The sequence below is a fragment of the Populus nigra genome, chromosome 1 (genome assembly GCF_951802175.1).
Source record: "Populus nigra chromosome 1, ddPopNigr1.1, whole genome shotgun sequence".
NCBI lineage: Eukaryota > Viridiplantae > Streptophyta > Magnoliopsida > Malpighiales > Salicaceae > Populus > Populus nigra.
In genome coordinates, this window is record NC_084852.1 from 43485073 (window position 1) to 43503690 (window position 18618).

The 18618-nt window shown below is 36.1% G+C and overlaps 2 protein-coding genes across 3 annotated transcripts; both read left to right on the top strand.

Annotated features, from left to right (window-relative positions):
• Window positions 1-1206: 1206 nt before the first annotated feature.
• Window positions 1207-9308, top strand: LOC133679563 (vacuolar sorting protein 3-like). The gene is made up of 14 exons (XM_062102200.1): window positions 1207-2524; window positions 2998-3273; window positions 3976-4172; window positions 4273-4414; window positions 5168-5440; window positions 5528-5600; window positions 6025-6073; window positions 6166-6454; window positions 6643-6698; window positions 7134-7202; window positions 7313-7424; window positions 8033-8122; window positions 8381-8551; window positions 8638-9308. The coding sequence occupies exons 1-14, from the start codon at window positions 1400-1402 to the stop codon at window positions 8728-8730; spliced, it is 3015 nt and encodes a 1004-aa protein (XP_061958184.1). The 5' UTR covers window positions 1207-1399; the 3' UTR covers window positions 8731-9308.
• Window positions 9309-11199: 1891 nt separating this feature from the next.
• Window positions 11200-18145, top strand: LOC133679570 (cyclin-T1-5-like). Of its 2 annotated transcripts, XM_062102210.1 has the most exons (7): window positions 11200-11412; window positions 12147-12472; window positions 14847-14928; window positions 15396-15530; window positions 16110-16285; window positions 16378-16529; window positions 16924-18145. In XM_062102210.1, exons 2-7 carry the CDS (start codon window positions 12246-12248, stop codon window positions 17931-17933), a joined length of 1782 nt encoding a protein of 593 aa, XP_061958194.1. In that variant the 5' UTR covers window positions 11200-11412; window positions 12147-12245; the 3' UTR covers window positions 17934-18145. The 2 variants fall into 2 exon arrangements, with proteins under 2 accessions (XP_061958194.1, XP_061958202.1); XM_062102218.1 differs by lacking the exon at window positions 12147-12472 and having other exon boundaries at window positions 11201-11412.
• The last annotated feature ends 473 nt before the right edge of the window (window positions 18146-18618 follow it).

Consider the following 18618-nt stretch of genomic DNA (forward strand, 5'->3'; position numbering starts at 1 on the left):
AGTAAGCATGGATGCTCGATTGGACTCAATTCGGAAAAGCAATAATTCAAAATCTATTGAAAAAATTAATTTTCTATTGTTATTCCTTTTTTGCCAAAATGTTTTTTTTAACAAAAAAAATATATTTTCTATCCTGGGTTCCTAGCTTGGTAAAAAAAAAAGTTATTTCCTTAATTAAAATTCATTTATTTCATTAATGCACTTCTTTTTTTTTTTCACCTGATTTTTAAACAATATCTTGGTAGAATCATGAAAACAAGTCTTAATTAAAAAAATCAATAATTATGACAATAATATATTAAAAAAAATATAAAAACAACAAACGTTAGCATGGAGAGTTTTTGGAATTCATTTTTATTTTATTACATTATAAAAAAAATATGTTAATAGAAAATAACAAATAAAATTTTAAAAAATTTATTCAGGGCTGTACAAAAAGAATACTTGATAATATCATAAAATAAATGATACAATCTTATTAAAAACATAGTACAAAACCTGTGTGATAAAATAATATCCTAATTATATTTCTAATAAATTAATTTTAATTTTAATGAATTTAAACTTAAACGGATAAAAAAAAACAATAAAGCTTTTTACAGGGAGAGCACATACCCTAGGCTGGCATGTAAAATAACTTTGTCTCTCTCTTCTCAAATATAAAAACTAAAAAATAAATAAAATAATTTTTTTAATAAAAACTAAAATTTCAATAACTAAAGGAACCATCTTTCCCTATTAAACATATATTTTTTCCCTATCAAACATCATATAACTATTTTCAATTATTACTTTTCTTTGATATAAAAAAAAATTATATTTTTTCTATCTCAAAGATATCATCACATTCTACTTTTAATGCAAAAAGTTTAAAAATTACGATTAATTATATATCAAGTTATCTGTTTTAAAATTACTTTATACTAGTGAGAAAAGAGAAAAAAATGAAGGGAAAGAATTAAAGTAAGTTATAATTTAAACACAATATTAAAATTATGGTAGTATTTTAAATAGTGGCAGTGATTTTTTAAAATTTTTTTTATTAAAAAATATTTTAAAATAATATATATTTTTTATTTTAAAATTTTTTTATAACAATACATTAAAATAATTTTAAATTATACAAGAAATTCAATTTAAAATAAAAAATTCCGAAAATTAAAATAAAAAACAAAAACAAACGCCCTTCAAATAGTTGACCTTTTTCTTGGAATGAAAAATAGTTTTCGTACGGAGGGAGTAACTTCCAAGACCAACTGTAAGCTACCAATGCAATCTGAAGTCTGAACACAAGAAGAAAGGTACAAATCACCCTCGATGCTCCGCAGCAGGCAATCTCATCTAAACTCCAATTCTATAAAATTCGAAACAGATCATCCCCTCAATTTCGGTGTCTGTTATGGCGGATCCCACCACCACCCGAATAGTCCTTGAACCATCACTCACCTTCGACCTCACCATTCACTCTCACACTTCCATAAAATCCATTGCAATTTCACCAATCTCAACGAATTCTCAATGTTTCATTTACCTAGGCACTTCATCTGGTTCCCTTCTCCTGCTTTCCACATACCCAGAAAACCCAAATGACAAAACCCCCACCAAAGACCCGAAATCGACACTGGATTTTGATGTTTCGTTTCGAGACGTTTCGTTGTTAAAATCAGTTTCTTTTGGTGACTCGCCGTTAGACACGGTTCTCTTGCTTGATGAGATTGGAAAGGTTGTTGTTCTCTGTGATGGTTTTTTGTTTCTGACGGATTCGGGTTTGGTTCAACCCGTTAAGAAACTGGGGTTTTTGAAAGGGGTTTCTTTCATCACTAAGAGAATTAAGAATAGTGAATTGGAGTGTAGTGATTTATTCAGTGCAAGTAGTTTGGAGGGTTCAAGTGCAAGTTCTCGAATTTTGAGCAGATTAGGAGGCGGGGTTAGAGCTAATGGGGTTAAAGGTAAAGATTTTGGGCAAAAAAGTGAGGGTGATTATGTTTTTGCTGCTGTGATTGGGACAAAAATTATTTTAATAGAGCTTAGAGTTGGTAAGAATGACAAGGAGGTTGATTTTACGGTTTTGAAAGAAATGCAGTGTATTGATGGGGTTAAGACAATAGTGTGGATCAATGATTCCATAATTGTTGGCACGGTTAATGGGTATAGTTTGTTTTCGTGTGTTACAGGCCAAAGTGGGGTGATTTTTACAATGCCTGACGGGTCTAGTTTGCCATTGCTTAAGTTGTTGCGGAAAGAAAAGAAGGTGTTGTTGTTGGTGGATAATGTTGGGATTGTTGTTGATGCCTATGGGCAACCAGTTGGAGGGAGTTTGGTATTTCGTAAGGGTCCAGATTCTGTTGGGGAGTTGGCTTCTTATGCAGTGGTAGTGAGGGACGGGAAGATGGAGTTGTATCATAAGAAATCAGGTAGCCTTGTACAGACTGTTAGTTTTGGCAGTGAAGGAGTTGGGCCATGTATTGTTGCAGACGAGGAAAGTGGGAATGGGACACTTGTTGCTGTTGCAACGCCCACCAAGGTGTGAGAAATGGTTACCTCTTAGATTATATTATTTCACTGCACCTTTATTGATCCTTAGACATGAATATTAGTTTTATGCATGGTGCTCCTTAGGTCTCTGGGTGGTTTACTGTTAATTATACAAGCTAAATTGTGAACAGTTGGTCATTGTGCTGTATTAAGCTGAGTTTCCGAATGAAATATTTATCTGATCATCTGGACCTTGAGCCAGAAACTCAGAAAGTATCTTCAAAAGTAACTCCGAGGCTTTCTTTTCTTTTAAACTTTGTTGTTCTTGCATACCTAGTACATTTTTAAAATGCAAGTTGTTTAGAGTTCAATCTGATCATTAAGAGATTTATGGAATTAGGGGCACAAAATACTTTTTTAAGATTTTGTGTCCTGGTTAGGAACAACCCATATGCTTCTGTATGCAGGTTTATTTAAGAAGATATTTGATAGATTTTTCTGCTTCATCTTGATTATTGCCAGGTTATTTGCTACCGGAGAGTACCTACTGAAGAACAAATCAAAGATTTACTGAGAAAGAAAAATTTTAAGGAAGCAATCTCCATGGTGGAGGAGCTTGAGAGCAATGGTGAAATGTCTAATGAAATGCTATCCTTTGTTCATGCTCAAGTGGGGTTCCTGCTGCTTTTTGACTTGCATTTTGAGGAAGCTGTTAATCACTTTCTACAATCCGAGACAATGCAACCTTCTGAAGTGTTTCCATTTATAATGCGAGATCCAAATCGCTGGTCGCTACTGGTATGTGCTTACTGTCTCATTTTTCCAGGACCCATTCCCTCGTCAGTAATTTTGATTTGATATGGGATGGAACATCTGCTTCCCTTTAATTCCATAAACTTGCCCCAATATTCTAAAGGATTGATCATTTATCTGTCATTTGATTTTTTGTCATTTCTTTTTGCATACTATGCATATTGCAGATGCCAAAATCCTGACTTTCTTCTTATTCCTTTCCACCCTTGTTTATGTGAGTTGCCACTAGCAAAAAAAGAATATCAATTGTAACATGTGTATTCTTGGTAACCATGCCTCCTTCTGTAGTTCAATGAATTTGAATTAAGGAACCACATGCACACAATCTATATAACAGAAGAATTAGTATTCTAAATGAAAAAAAGGATTGAAAATGGGAACTTGAAAAGGGGCGATTGTTTGTTTGCATCTGTGTAATTAAACACTTGTTGGTTAGTTGGTGATTGAGTATACCTGGTCAGGGTGGTGACCTGTATTGATGTGTTTGGCATTGGTTGAAAGATGGAATGGGATAAAAAATGCTACCACTTGATTTTCCAGTTAAATGGATGAGCAATAGTTTCTAAAACTCTGTATATTATGTGTTTATGCCCTGTTTTATCGTGTTTTTGTTGGAGTAGAGTACATTAAGCTTATATTGAAGTGCTCTGCATTTTTGTCATCATAGTGTTGAACTTATCCTTTCAGATTCCTAGGAACCGATATTGGGGTTTGCACCCTCCCCCTGCTCCTCTTGAAGATGTTGTTGATGATGGGTTGATGGCTATTCAAAGAGCTATTTTCCTTAAAAAAGCAGGTGTGGATACCACAGTCAATGAAAATTTTCTCTTGAATCCACCAACTAGAGCTGCTTTACTTGAGTTGGCAATAAAAAATATGAGCAGGTGGCTACGACTTTGCTTTGAGCTGTTACATGTTATATCTTTTCCATTCTGTCATTAGCTTGTAACTTACAGTTTCTGTTCTCTCCTATTGATTCTAAAGATATCTTGAGGTTTCTCGTGAAAAAGAATTGACTTCTTCAGTGAGAGAGGGAGTTGACACACTTCTATTGTACCTCTATAGAGCCCTAAACCGTGTCAATGATATGGAAAAGCTTGCATCTTCTGGAAACAGCTGTCTTGTGGTATGTGTCACTTTCTCTTTACCGGAGTTGATTAAACAATTTTTTTCCTATGAAGGTTTTACTTTTTTCCTGGTAATGGAGTTTTGAGATGATCAGATGGACCAGATGAATCAGTCGCTGCTGTGTGCATAAACCAAATTTTAAATCAATGAAGAGAGTTGCCACTTGGCTTTAAGGCTGGTGGTCACTCTTATGATGTGCAGTTAAGGGAGAAAAGTATTTTTTGAATCAATATTAAAATTTTTAACAAAAAGCTTTATGTTGATCTCCTTATTTCAACTCAAATAAGCTTCAGTTCCAAATTAGCTGGTTTGTCTTTCAATGCAAATTCAATGTTGATCTCTTTAACAAAATGTAAAGCGAAGAAAATGGCATTTGCATCATTCCTTGGACTGTTTACTTCTTAGATGAAGTCAGGTGTAATTTGTCTCTTGAAACAGACAGTCTTATATCTTGGTTTATCAATGTTTGTTGATTTCAACACGTTGCACTAGGTGTGTGTTTCACCAAAGATATTTTGGAACTATACAGAACTTGTAAAAGGAGCCATCTAATGATGGCAACAGTCAAACCATTCAGTTGCTTTGGGTTTGAAATTCTACAATTGGTAGCTAGAGGTCAAAATTAAATAGTTTGGAGGCCAAGTCAATAGTAGTCTGTGGAATCTTAGCATTCCAATGACTTGCAAAACAGAGGGGCTGTTGTCAGGAGCTTGCTTGAAGGATGACTGTGCAACTTCCATGGGCGGTGCAGGAGGAGTTAGAAACTCTGTTAGATGAATCTGGGCATTTACGGACGCTCGCCTTCTTATATGCAAGTAAAGGGATGAGCTCAAAGGCTCTTGCCATATGGCGTATTTTGGCTAGAAATTATTCTTCTGGTCTATGGAAAGATCCTGCTATGGAGCATGAATTACCGGATGGCAATACAAATATTATCTCAGGCAGAGAGATTGCTGCAACTGAGGCATCGAAAATTCTTGAGGAGCTGTCTGATCAGGATTTGGTTTTGCAACATCTTGGTTGGGTATGTAGCATTTGAATTTGGTCTTCTTTTATTTTTACAGAATTTTGAAGCTGATAGCTAATTCACAATTTGGTGAAATCCTATTAGATTGCAGATGTTAACCCAGTACTCGCAGTTCAAGTTTTGACATCAGAGAAAAGAGTAAATCAGCTTTCACCAGGTAGGCTGGTTTTCAGAGAATATGCTAATTATGAGTTTTGAATCTTTACTACTTGCTAATTAAGAATTTCACTTATTTTACTCCATGGCATATCATTGGTGAATTTACTACCATTCTGAATGTTCTCTAAGCATTGAAAATTTATTGAATTTTTGCAAATTTCCAAGTCCCATTGATATAATAGGTAGCTCTTGCAGTCCAGTTAGTATGTGATGTATTGCCTGCCTTGCAAGGAGTGGGATATATAGGAAAATGAACAGGCTTAATATCTTGTGAATTTGCAATGGCATGGATAGTGTGCTTTATGTTATACCATTTAACTTGATATGAAGCTGATAAGTATTATTCTGCTGAGAAAGTTAGTGGGTTTACTATCTTTTATATTTCCTAAAGTGAGTCTGCCCTTTCAATTCGTTCATTGTAGATGAAGTTATTGCTGCCATTGATCCAAAAAAGGTTGAAATTTTCCAAAGGTATGCGCACCACTTGTTCCATACATGACAGCTTTATGTAAATGATTGGTTTCCTATGGGTCATATGACCTGCAACTGCCTTTGGACTGCAGGTATCTCCAGTGGTTGATTGAAGATCAAGACTCCTGTGATGCACATTTCCACACACTGTATGCACTCTCACTTGCGAAGTCAACAGTTGAAACCTTTGAGGTGGGAAGTACCTCCCAGGACCCTGATGATGGAAGGCTAGAGGAAACAAAAATTTCTGATTTTGGAAGAAACTCAATCTTTCAAAGTCCTGTACGAGAAAGGTTGCAGATATTTTTACAGTCATCAGACTTGTATGATCCGGAAGAGGTTCTTGACTTGATTGAGGAATCAGAGCTATGGCTGGAAAAGGTCTTTGGATCTCCTTTCTCCCACTGTTTTTTATTCTACTTGTTTGATCATTATTAAAGGCCCCCTTTTTAATCAGTATTTGTGTCATTTGTATCTTTCTGCCAATAGGGAAACCATGAATGGCATCAATGCTTTTATATATCAAATTGATCAAATCTTGCTAATCAGTTACTGATTTTATTTGGCAGGCTATTCTATACAGAAAATTAGGGCAAGAGACTTTGGTGCTACAAATTTTGGCCTTGTAAGCCTCAAAATCACCTTTTCACTTCTGATGGCAGGAACTGTTTGCCAGCTTATTCAAATGTTAATTTATTTGGTCGGGGAAGGATCAGAGGGTGACATACATGCATTGGCTTTGAGAAAACCTCATTTTTCGGTTCACTAATAGTGGTTACATTATATACTTTCTTCACTAATAAAATATTCTTGTACAAGAAAAATGCATAATAGCTATCATGGTCCTCGTGGTTTTTGTTGGCACTTAGCCACAAATTACAAATTCGAATTCAAGAGGCTGTTGTGCTGCACTTCCCTCTCTCTTTCTTTTACTTCTTGGTTGATTGTCAATGGTGTATATTTTAATGAATTCAAGGGCTGTTGTGTTGCACATCTCTGTCTTTTCATTGCGTGGTTGATTGTAAATGGTGTATATTTTAAGTAACATATGCTCTCTCAGGAAGCTCGAGGATAGTGAAGCTGCTGAACAATATTGTGCAGAGATTGGCAGACCAGATGCCTATATGCAGTTAGTTTCTTATTGTTTATCCCTTTTTGTTTATTTCCCTTCTTTTCTGAACTAATGCACATAAATTTTCTTACTACTGGGTTTTTCACTCTGTGATGTGATCTCTTCAGGTTACTTGATATGTATTTGGATCCACAAAATGGTAAAGAGCCCATGTTTAATGCTGCTGTTAGACTTCTGCATAATCATGGAGAATCATTGGATCCTTTGCAAGTTCTAGAGGTAGAAAATCCACCTATCCTTGTTCCTTTCTGCCTCAGCACATGCATGCTAGTACAACTTTTACTTAATGGCTTGCTTTTGAGTTTAAGAAATTAAGTTTAAACTTTCTCAATATTCTGCAACTCTAGCAGGGAGAAAAGGGCAACATAATACTTAAGATGTTCTCATTTTCTTATATTTCTGTTATTTGCCTCCATGTGTAAGAATTCTATTAGAGTGTTCCACATTGGGAAGGCCATCATCTTAAAGGGGTACATGAGGTCTAGCTACCATTGAATGTGATTATGGATGATATCTAGTCTGGATATATATTCGTGCAAAATAATGAAAGTGATTGTAATTTGTTGTTTTAGTGATATAGTTGCTGCTGGTTAGGTTGGCTCTCTCTAACCTGTCTTGGTCTCCAAGCCTGTGTTAACTAATGACCCATTGACTCTGCCATATAATCATAATTAATACACTCGAGATCTTCTGTTCTTATTCACTCGTTTAGAGAGATGCTCTAACATTGCTTGTTGGTACCTGTTTCCTTCGCTGGAATTCTTGGGTGGATTGTTAAGTTCTTGAATCATTTTTGCCTCTTGTTGAGAGATGATTTTGTGTTGCAGACATTGTCCCCCGACATGCCCCTCCAACTTGCCTCAGATACGATACTAAGAATGTTGAGGGCTCGACTTCACCATCATCGCCAAGGACAAGTAAGGTTTTTACTTGAAGTTATGTGAAAGACCTATGCTAATAGCTTTTCCCAACATGACCTTTAAGGCCTATTTTGCTCTCATCCTTTCATTATTGGATCTTTTAGCTTTGTTGAACTATTCCCATCTGAAATCACCTAGTGCTCATACCGAACTCTTTTTTAGAACATGTCTAAGAAAAAAATAAAACAATTATTTTTGCAAATGGTCCCATATTCCATTGCCTATGCTGGTCTAAACTTTTCATAACTTTTCCAGATTGTGCATAATCTGTCCCGTGCTCTAGATGTTGATGCAAAACTTGCAAGATTGGAGGAAAGATCACGGCATGTTCAGATAAATGATGAGAGTGTCTGTGATTCTTGTCATGCCCGTCTAGGAACCAAACTGTTTGCAATGTACCCTGATGATACTGTTGTCTGTTACAAGGTTGGTCATTGTCGTCATTTTTTTTTTGGTAACAAAAACTCAACGGGGGCTGAATATAACCTATAATCAAAATGCAATGTTTGCAGTGTTTCCGTCGTCTTGGAGAGTCCACTTCTGTCACAGGTCGTGACTTCAAGCGAGATCCTTTGTTCAAGCCAGGTTGGCTTGTTAACCGCTGATCTAGAAATGGTTTTTGCGTATTGGAATAAAAAATGGTTTTTGAGTACACGAGAGTCGTATGCTCTAGTGACATTATGATGCGAATGTCATCGCAGCTCCTCCTTTTCTTCCCCTGTCATTTTGGGTGGGGGGAGAGGAGAGCTTTCTCGTAGGAGGAGGTCAAATATGTGTATGAACTACAGATCTTGCTCCTGGTCAAGGAAGTAGGTGATGATGGCCTTCATTTGTAGTTTACCTGGTATAGGGCTCTATTATTGTATACTATTGATAATAATTTTTTACTGATGTTCTCTTTTGTGCCTTCTGGTTAAATCTGAGATTGTTTTGAAGTCGAGACGCTCCTCCCATGGTTGCCCTCGGTATTCATGTTTCTGGAAGCTGGAGGAGGGTTGACTGTTTCTCTGCCTTGGAATCGGAAGGCCTTTTGCTGTGACAGAGTGAGAGAGACCATTTGACCTCGATGTCTTAAAACAAATTGAAAGAAAATTCCTATATATTCGCTAAATTCGAGAAATTGAATCTTGTAACTGTGATTTCTTTTCAAGTGGAGTAATTGATTATGCAAACCATTCGTCAATTTCTCTCTCAAGTCAGGGAAAGTAAAATGTGCCTTTTGGACATTCATAGGCCTTGAAATTTTAGAACTACTTTTAAACGGAGTCTTCTCTCACACCATTATTTATATTAGCATATTGAATCGCTTGTAAAAAAACATATGAAAAGTATAGAGATTATATTAAGTGTTCTGGTATGATGGTAATGTTAAATTTAATGTTATTAATAGCGATCTGACTGTAAAAACAGACCTAATAGCATTGAGTTTGACGGTTAAGAAGTTCAAAAGCTGTTGGGTCTGGCTGTGCAGCTAGACCCAACGCTACTGGGTTCTATTGGACAACACTATTGGATCTTGTCAAGCCAGATCTAATAGCATATTTTGACTAAAAAACACAAAAGACCTTTAATAATACAATGTCGTTCGCAGTGCAAACACTATATGTCTATAGTGTGGTCCACAATGTAATGAGTCTATGTTTATAGTCAACAGGACCCAATGTTATTGGGTCTTGTTGGCGGCATGACTTGACACTATTCAATTTTCCAGTTTCATCTTCTTCCTGCTCTGAACATGAAGTTCTTGAATAAGTGAATCCTAAATTAGGGTTTGAGTTTTTTCTTCTACTCAATCGAATCAAAATACAGCAAATGATGCGATTTGGCTCTAGTATCATGCTATGTTTGGCAAGGAGCTAACCTTTTATTCATTGTCGAAGTTCTGCAACCAAACATCTTAAAATTAATAGATTTTAGCACCTTCCTCCTTAACAATTCTCAAGTACCAAGCAAAGACAACCTCCAAATCTTTCATTAGGATTAACATCCCTCTCCCTAGCGACTGCATCAACGGTGAACTCCTTAGCCACTTCTTCACCTACAACGTCAGGATTGAAGACACTCATGGAAAGGTTGTCGATACATACCATGTTAATTTGACCATGATCTTGTCGTTGATGCACTTTAATACCTACCATGAGGTTAATATACCAAATAATGAAGTGTTTAATGTAAGTGTTAATTGCCTGCGTGGGGTAGCTCGGTTTCTAAAGACTATGACTTACGGAGCCATATCCAATATTGAGTCTGGTTGTAGAAACAGATTCAAGATCTTTGGGTCTAATAGACAAGGCAATTGAGTTTGGTTGCGGAGCCGCACCTAATATCTTTTGATGTTTTCATTTCCTTTTGAATCTGGCGGCCATTGGGTTTAGAGGACAAGCCAGACCCAATGACATTAAGTATGGCTATCAAGTATAACCTAACAGCTTTTGACACATAAAACAACAAAGACAATGTTCTCAGTAACATTTTTTGACTAAAAAACAACAAAGATAACACCCTTATGTCGCTATAATATTGTTCACAGTGCAAATATTTTATGTTTACAATGTGGTTCACAGTAAAATGAGTATACGTCCACTAGTAGATGCATAATATTTTTTTACACACATTTTAAAGTATAATATAATGTTGATTATTAGTCACTAAAATTTTGAAGACATGCTTCAAGGAAAACCATTTTTCTAAAAATATAAATTCAGCCCTCTTTTCTTAATTTTTAATAATAAGAACTGAGTAAAAAATAAATAAATAAAATTAAACTTAAAAGATGTGTCACTATATATATATAAGAAGGATTAAAGTTTGAATGCGCATAGAGGGATATAAAAAAACTTTAAATTAATATTTTTTAGTATTTTTATGTTAAAATAAAAAATTATATAAAAAATATTTTAATTTATTTTCCATCTTTTACACGCTCCCAAATTAAAATATAATTTTTCTTAAAACAAGAACTACAAGGACAATAATGAAAATAATAAACAAGCTTACATTTATTGAAAAGAAAAACAAGTACAGGGGGCTATAGTGATAATAAACAAATGTGGTTAAATCAATATCTCAAAATCCAAAAATCCCTTAGTGTGGACTTTAGGTCCACCCCCCCTCTTCTTCTTCTCCTTTCCCCCTCGATTTTACATGACCATAATAGTACCCACAGACACAACACAAGCAAGCCCTAGAAAATCTTGAGCCGCAAAGCCAAGAGGACGAAGAACGACAACAACGACGTCGCTTCAGCTAGCAGGCAGGCAGGCTCTCTCTTTCTCTTCCTCTGGCAGGTCAGTTGGATTTCTATTTCTTTCTCATTTATTCATTTCCCTTCTATTCTCTTCTTATTGGAACCTAAAAATTATTAGTTCGATCTTGATTTGTCTGGAATTCTTTCGAAGAAATTACGTTCAGGGTTTGCATAAGGAAGAGTTGAATTTCAAATCTATTGAATTTTTAGGGTTTTCTTTTTTGCGTGACCTAGAATGGATCAGCAAACTGCACCATGGATCGACTGTGAAATTTGTTCCTGTAAAAGCGCATTTTGCATCATAGTTGTTTGTTTTGTCAAGTGCTCTTTGTCTACTAGCTAAACTGAATAAAAGATTGAATTTTTAGGTTTTGCTGACTGGAATTTGCAATGTCTTTATTACACTGTTTATTGTTGACATTGCTTTTTTTCAATCTGCCGGCTATGTTACAATCTAGTTGAATAAATGGATCAAGAAGCAGTAAGAATACAAATCACTTGCAAAATTTCACCGGACTTCTCAATAGGTTAAATAGAAGAGAAAGTATAAAAAAGCTAAAATCTCCGCTAATATGAGACATTTTTATAGGGGTTATTAAGTGCTATTTATTTACTATGCTTACCTCGAGAAAATTTTCTGTATTATTATTGTTGTTGTTGTTGTTGTTGTTGTTATTTGTAGTAGTCGTGTTTCCATTTTATGGGCTGGAACTTGCTATGCAGTAATGGTTCTGTTTTGACATTGCCCTTCTAACTGATATGACTTTTGTGTAGGATTTGATTATATCCTACACTTCGGTGATGAAGTGATAGCAGATTAGTACTCGACATAGTAGTCGAATCTTGTTTGTTTAATCCTGGTCCTGGAAAATAATGGCGGGAGCATTACCTGGGGAATCTTCACATTATGGGAATTCCGAGAGTGGGCCATCTAGGAGTTCTCAAGACAGGCCAGAGGAAGGGGGTCGTTGGTATTTTTCTAGGAAAGAAATAGAAGAGAATTCCCCATCAAGAAGAGATAATATTGACTTGAAAAAAGAGACGTATCTACGGAAATCGTATTGCACATTTTTGCAGGATCTCGGCATGAGATTGAAAGTGTGAGTTCATGTGTATATTGTTTTTTCTTCTTCTTTTACTGACTTTTGGCTAATTTTTTTTATTATGTTCCAATCTTTATCTGATTCTGCTGTGAATTTTCATTTCATTTTTGTCATTGCACCATCATTTATTTGAGGGAGCTGCAAAGTTTTCTTCATTGTTTACTAGAAATGATGTATACATAAATGAAAAACAAACTTGGGGTTAGATAATATGAGTGGATATTAGTTCTTATAAGTATTATTTCTTAGCTCAAGCCCCGACCATATGCAGGGGTCTCATTATGGTTGATTATTTTACATGGTAGCTGAAGTTTAGATATTAGTGCTTCTAGATTGTTGATTCATGATTATCAAGATAGATGATTTCTTCAAAATTTGATAAGGATTCTGTTTAGTTAAAATGTTTAATTAGTTAGCTTTCTTAAATAAAAGAGTTTTTACATTGTAAATTTACCCCACGTAGGACTACCTTTCAGGCTGATGTGCATGGTGATACTATCATCATGGTTAATTCTTAGAGCTCTATCATTGTTCAAAAAAAATTTTGTTTACAAGGTAAGTCATGGTCTTTAGTTAAGTTGCCGAAACAAATCCGAATCAGTGTAATGACATAGGCCTTTAACCAAAGACCAGGTGGTGTCTTAATGCACTTGTATCAAGTATCTGGTATTGGGAGCACTATCTCCTTGTTGTTTTCTTGACATTGGACATCCTCTTGTGAATAAGAGTTCAGCTGACAATGTGTTTGGATGCGTCTTTCATTTTTGAGCTGAAGTAGTAGAAAATCATTTTTATTTCTCTATCTCTTATATGGACAGTCTTAGGGCTATTTGCAGTCATTTTCATAAATGGCTTGAAGCGTTGAGGAAATTTATAATATGAGAAATTAATAAAAATGGAAGAAGGAAACATATTCTTTTTTTCCCCTCATAAAGATGACTAATATCTTTTGCAGTTTGAGGATTGGGCCTTTTTGAAGGCTTAGAGCACGTGATAGATGATTGAAATATCAATTTCCATATATGTTATAAGATGTTGAGAGAGTCATTTATTAGTTTATTGATTTCCAAGTCTTAGAGAATGTGATACAACGAGATTACAAATTAGTTGGGGGGAGAATGTGATAGGTGACTGAAATAATGAAGTTTTAGGTATAATATATGATTTTGACACACACACACACAAATGATGCTCATTTAGCAGTTAATTGATCAATATGGTATAATGTCATTACAATATTGCATTGGCGGTTGTAGTGAAGGTGTTTGAATTGATAATCATGACCCTTATAATTTGGAATGGGAAACTGTGGCCTTCCTAATGAAGTGTGATCTTTCGAACCTACACCCCCTTTTTTTTACATGCTTCTGCCTGTCATTTCTATCTTTGATGCCATTGAATGCTTGTAAGGATTTCATCAGTGAACTCTCATTTTGTCTGCATGAAGGGATGTTGGTGAACTGGATTTAGAGAATAGAATTTGGAGAACTCAGCAATGGGGATGATAGTCTCAATTATTGCTTTAGATGCTGTATCCCATCAACCGCTTTCTTGATAGATTGAAATAGTGTCCCTGATCTGTCAAGGGCCGTGTATTTCTGTGCTTGCGAACCGAGTTATGTACTGATGCTATCCTAGTCAGAATTTCAGAATAAGTGTTTTGAAAGTGAAAGCATTTTCTTATTTATCTTGAAAGCATTTTGCTGGGTGTTTTTAGGGCTGATATTCCTAGGCATGGAGTGCACTTCTATTTCAAATATGGTTACTGTTTTAGTTATGCTGTTTTGGAGAATGATTTGCTTGACTTGCTTCCCTAATTTGTCACTATGTTCTTGTTTCTTTTTAATAACTGAATTTGGTTATTTTCTTATTTATGTGGTTTTTGAGAATGGCTTGCTCCCCAAATTTGTAATTACATGATCATTATTTTTTTAACAATGTTTCTTGTGTTATCTTAAAAAATAAAAAAGAAAAATGTTCATTCTGTTCTTGAGAATGGCTTGCTCTCAATTTTGTAATTATATGATTACTTTTTTTTTTTAATAATGTTTCTTATGTTATCTAAAAAGAAAAGAAAAATTGACAGCAGCTTGCACAAGTGAAACCACTTAATACTTGTGCAACAAAATGAACGTTTTCATCTGTTGCTTTGGGTGGGAGATCATCTTGTGAAATTGATCGATTACCCACTCCAACTATGTTTGTGTGTTTCCTTTTCTTTTTGATGGAAGAGGGTGCGTGCATCTGTGTGTGCTTTGTGTGTGGCATGCCTGTTTCATGTGTATTTTTGAGTATGTTATACAACTTTCCTTGAATGAGGCAAGGGATCTAGATATCAGTTTGTAAATGAGTGTAATTTGTTTTTCTGCAGGCCCCAGGTAACCATAGCTACAGCAATAATATTCTGTCATAGATTCTTCATTCGCCAATCACATGCAAAGAATGACAGAAGGGTGAGTCATTGATGTTTAAACAAACATTGCTTTTGCTTTCTAAGCTATTTAAATGGTTATTACTTGCATCAAATCAATCACTGAATCTGATATTTTTGTACCTCTTTATGAATGGTATGTGATGCATCTTATGTGTCTTTACAGAATTTTAAAAGTAATAGATTTAGGTTATAGAGATTCATAAAATAGTGCCATAGAGAATATCTTTTGAAATGGAAGCTGGTCACTGGAAAATTGTTGGTAAGACTTTAGGTGGTATTGTACAACATGTCCATGAGTGGTAGATGTGGACCTATGGAGGCTTGCAAATGATCTTTTGGATGCTCATTTAGGTCATAAAATAATTAAAGAAAAAAAAGATCAATCCAGTTTAAGGAAAGTGACAGAAAAAAAAAAGATTAGATGGGGTGAATTGAAATTAATATTGATTTGTTCTCATGGCTAGTCACTTTTTTTTGGCTTTGCAGACCATAGCAACTGTGTGTATGTTCCTTGCTGGGAAAGTGGAAGAGACTCCTCGACCACTAAAGGATGTTATTCTGGTTTCATACGAGATAATGCACAAAAAAGATCCTGCTGCTACCCAGAGGATCAAACAAAAGGTTTTCTTTATGTTAATTGTGTTTGACTGGCTTATTTGTAGTGTGACATCCTGATGCTTGCCAAGCTGTCTTGTTATTGCCATTCTTCTTCCTCCAATTTCCATCTCTCTTCTCAGCATTTTCTGCTCACACACCCTCAGTTGCTGCTGCCATCTCTCTCGCTCACTCTCTTTCTAAAGAACAAGATTTTTCACCCCTCTAATCCTACTTCATGCCTTGTATAAAAATAATCAAGCATGGTTGCTAGTGACAAATAGCTTTGACATTATAGTTCACAAATGAAAGACTATGTGGGTTTTCAAGTATGACACCTGGTGAATGATACTGCCAAAGTACTAAGAATTTCTTGGCAGAAATTGCTTAGCAAGTGTCAGACAGATCATTTTCACATTTGCAGAATTTACCACCATGCGTCTCTTGAATTATAAACCTTGCTCAGAATGCTCTTTTTTCACCTGCTGAGCTTTGGTAAATAATCCCCCTGATACCTTGGATTCTCCTTAACATTTTCCTTTTCTGTTACTGTAACTATGGAGCTTCTAAAGTTCACTCACTCATTGATCCATGTTTATCATGCAGGAAGTATATGAGCAACAGAAAGAGCTTATTTTACTTGGGGAGAGGGTTGTACTTGCCACTTTGGGTTTTGACCTCAATGTTCATCACCCCTACAAACCACTAGTTGAAGCAATAAAGAAATTTAAGGTTGCACAAAATGCCCTTGCTCAAGTTGCATGGAATTTTGTTAATGACGGGTACGCATCATGTCCTGTTTTTCGAGCCCTTATTAATTCTGTCCAGTGGTTTCTCCTCTTTCTTTTCTTCACACTCTAGAAAGCGCTTGCAGGCTGAGGACTTCACTCTGCCTGCAATTTAAAACCCATCACATTGCGGCGGGTGCCATTTTCCTTGCTGCCAAGTTCCTCAAAGTGAAGCTTCCATCGGATGGCGAGAAAGTCTGGTGGCAAGAATTTGATGTCACCCCGCGCCAATTGGAGGGTTGGTACCTCCCTTAACATTATTGTAAGACTCATATGGACTCAATTGGACAGTCTTCAAATAGCCTTGTGACACTACCAGTGCTGCACAATTGTAGCAGCACTTTGACCCATGATATTTTGCTAGAACTGACCCTGATGAGATTATTTTAGCTATGACCCTGATGAGATGATTTTAGGTATCTTTTTTATGCAACTACTATTGATGGCAACCAGAAAAGACTATGGGTTGGCTATGATCTTATGAGGTCAGAAGTTTGGGAGGGCTATGGATAGGGTACCCTTTTTCCAGCCACCAGTGCTGCTGGTGTTGATTGTCTGTCCTCTCGAGTCTTTTATTTAGTTAATATGCATTTGAGTTTTTTGTTGGCTCATTATGGATGTTTTGTTTGCAGAGGTTAGCAATCAGATGTTGGAGTTATATGAGCAAAACAGAGTGCCCCCATCACAGGGAAGTGAAGTAGAAGGAAGTGCTGGAGGTGGGTCAGGGCATCGACTGCCAGCTAAAACTCCAGCTGTGAGTGAGGACCATGTTTCAAAGCAAACATCGTCACAAGCAGCCTCTGAACCTCTATGTCAAGATGACAATGTGGCACTGCCAAGAAACGCCCATAATCAAAATAATGATAATGGGAGTGGAGAGACTGGCAGTGTTATTACTGATCACAAAGTGGAGGTCGAAACTAGAGACCGTGAGCATGTCTCCCACAAGGAAATCACAAGAGAGGACCCCAATAAATCCAGGTATGGGGCAGAGCAACTAGGTGAAGAAGACCAAGAAAGAACTGCAGGGAGAAATGATGGCGCAGATGCTGGAGAGTGGAGGGATGATGCTGTATCTCATAAGTCCACCAGCTTAGGTGGTAGAAACTTGGATCTTCGAGAAGGCATAGTTGACCAGTCCCCTAAAGATGCTATTAAGATGATAGACAAGGACAAGCTGAAGGCAGCACTTGAGAAAAGGAAGAAATCTCGAGGGGAGACAATGCGGAAAAAGGATATCATGGATGAGGATGATCTTATTGAGAGGGAACTAGAAGATGGGGTTGAGTTGGCAGCTGAGGATGAGAAAATCAAACAAGAGAGAAGGCAGAGCTGGTCTAAAACTGAAAATCCAGATTATATTAACGATCATGCAGAAATTGGGGATGGAAACCATGTGATCATGAAAGGACAGTCAACACGTGGATTGGAAGCAGAATACGTAGAAGAAGGGGAAATGTTAGATGATGCTTCCCCCATACTGAATGACCGGAAAAGAAAAGGGAGCCCGGCTGAAAGGCAGTCAGATGGAAAGAGGAGGCATGATCACAACCTTGATACCATAGAAGATGGACACAAGATGGGGAAGAGTGGTTATGCGGAAAGGGAGCACAGAAGGCATCCACAAGCCAATCATTTGTGAGGTAAATGTCGAGGCACTCTTTGTATTTCAGTTATGTGGTCAGCATGATCTTGGGACTCTTGAGACTATGCCTGAACACTATGTATTAGTTTGATTTTGGATTGCCTGTATGGCATGCTTCATTGTAATACATGATAATGGATGGGATGCTTTAAATTTTAAAAACAACAAAAGGAAAGAAAATGAAAGCAGTCGTTATATTTTCGAGTTTAGACTGTAACTGTTGTTTTCTGCTTGATATCATTCTGAGTTTGTTGATTGATCTACTTGTGTTCACTTGCATGGCTTCGATACATCACTCCACCAGTCCAAATCACAATCCAGTTGTAAATCACGAGCTATTGGTTTATGAATTCAAGTCATGTTTCAATACTCGGGTTTTGAATTGATGGTTTTGTGAAATTTTTTTAATATGGAAGTGTCTGAGCCTTTCTTACTCCTCCAATGAGATGAGATTCTAAATCCCTTTTTATCCCCTTTTGGGTTTTAATTTCTTGAAGCCAGAGTTTCCATCATTGTTCTTGATCAATGTGGGAAAAGCTTTGCAGTTTATATATATTGGATTGACCATCGTTGCACTAGAAAACTATGTTTTGATTATTTAGAAGAAATGTATTATTTTCATCGATATTGTTTTTTCTAGTTCATGTGTAAAATTTTGTGACAACAATTTTTTATTTATCTA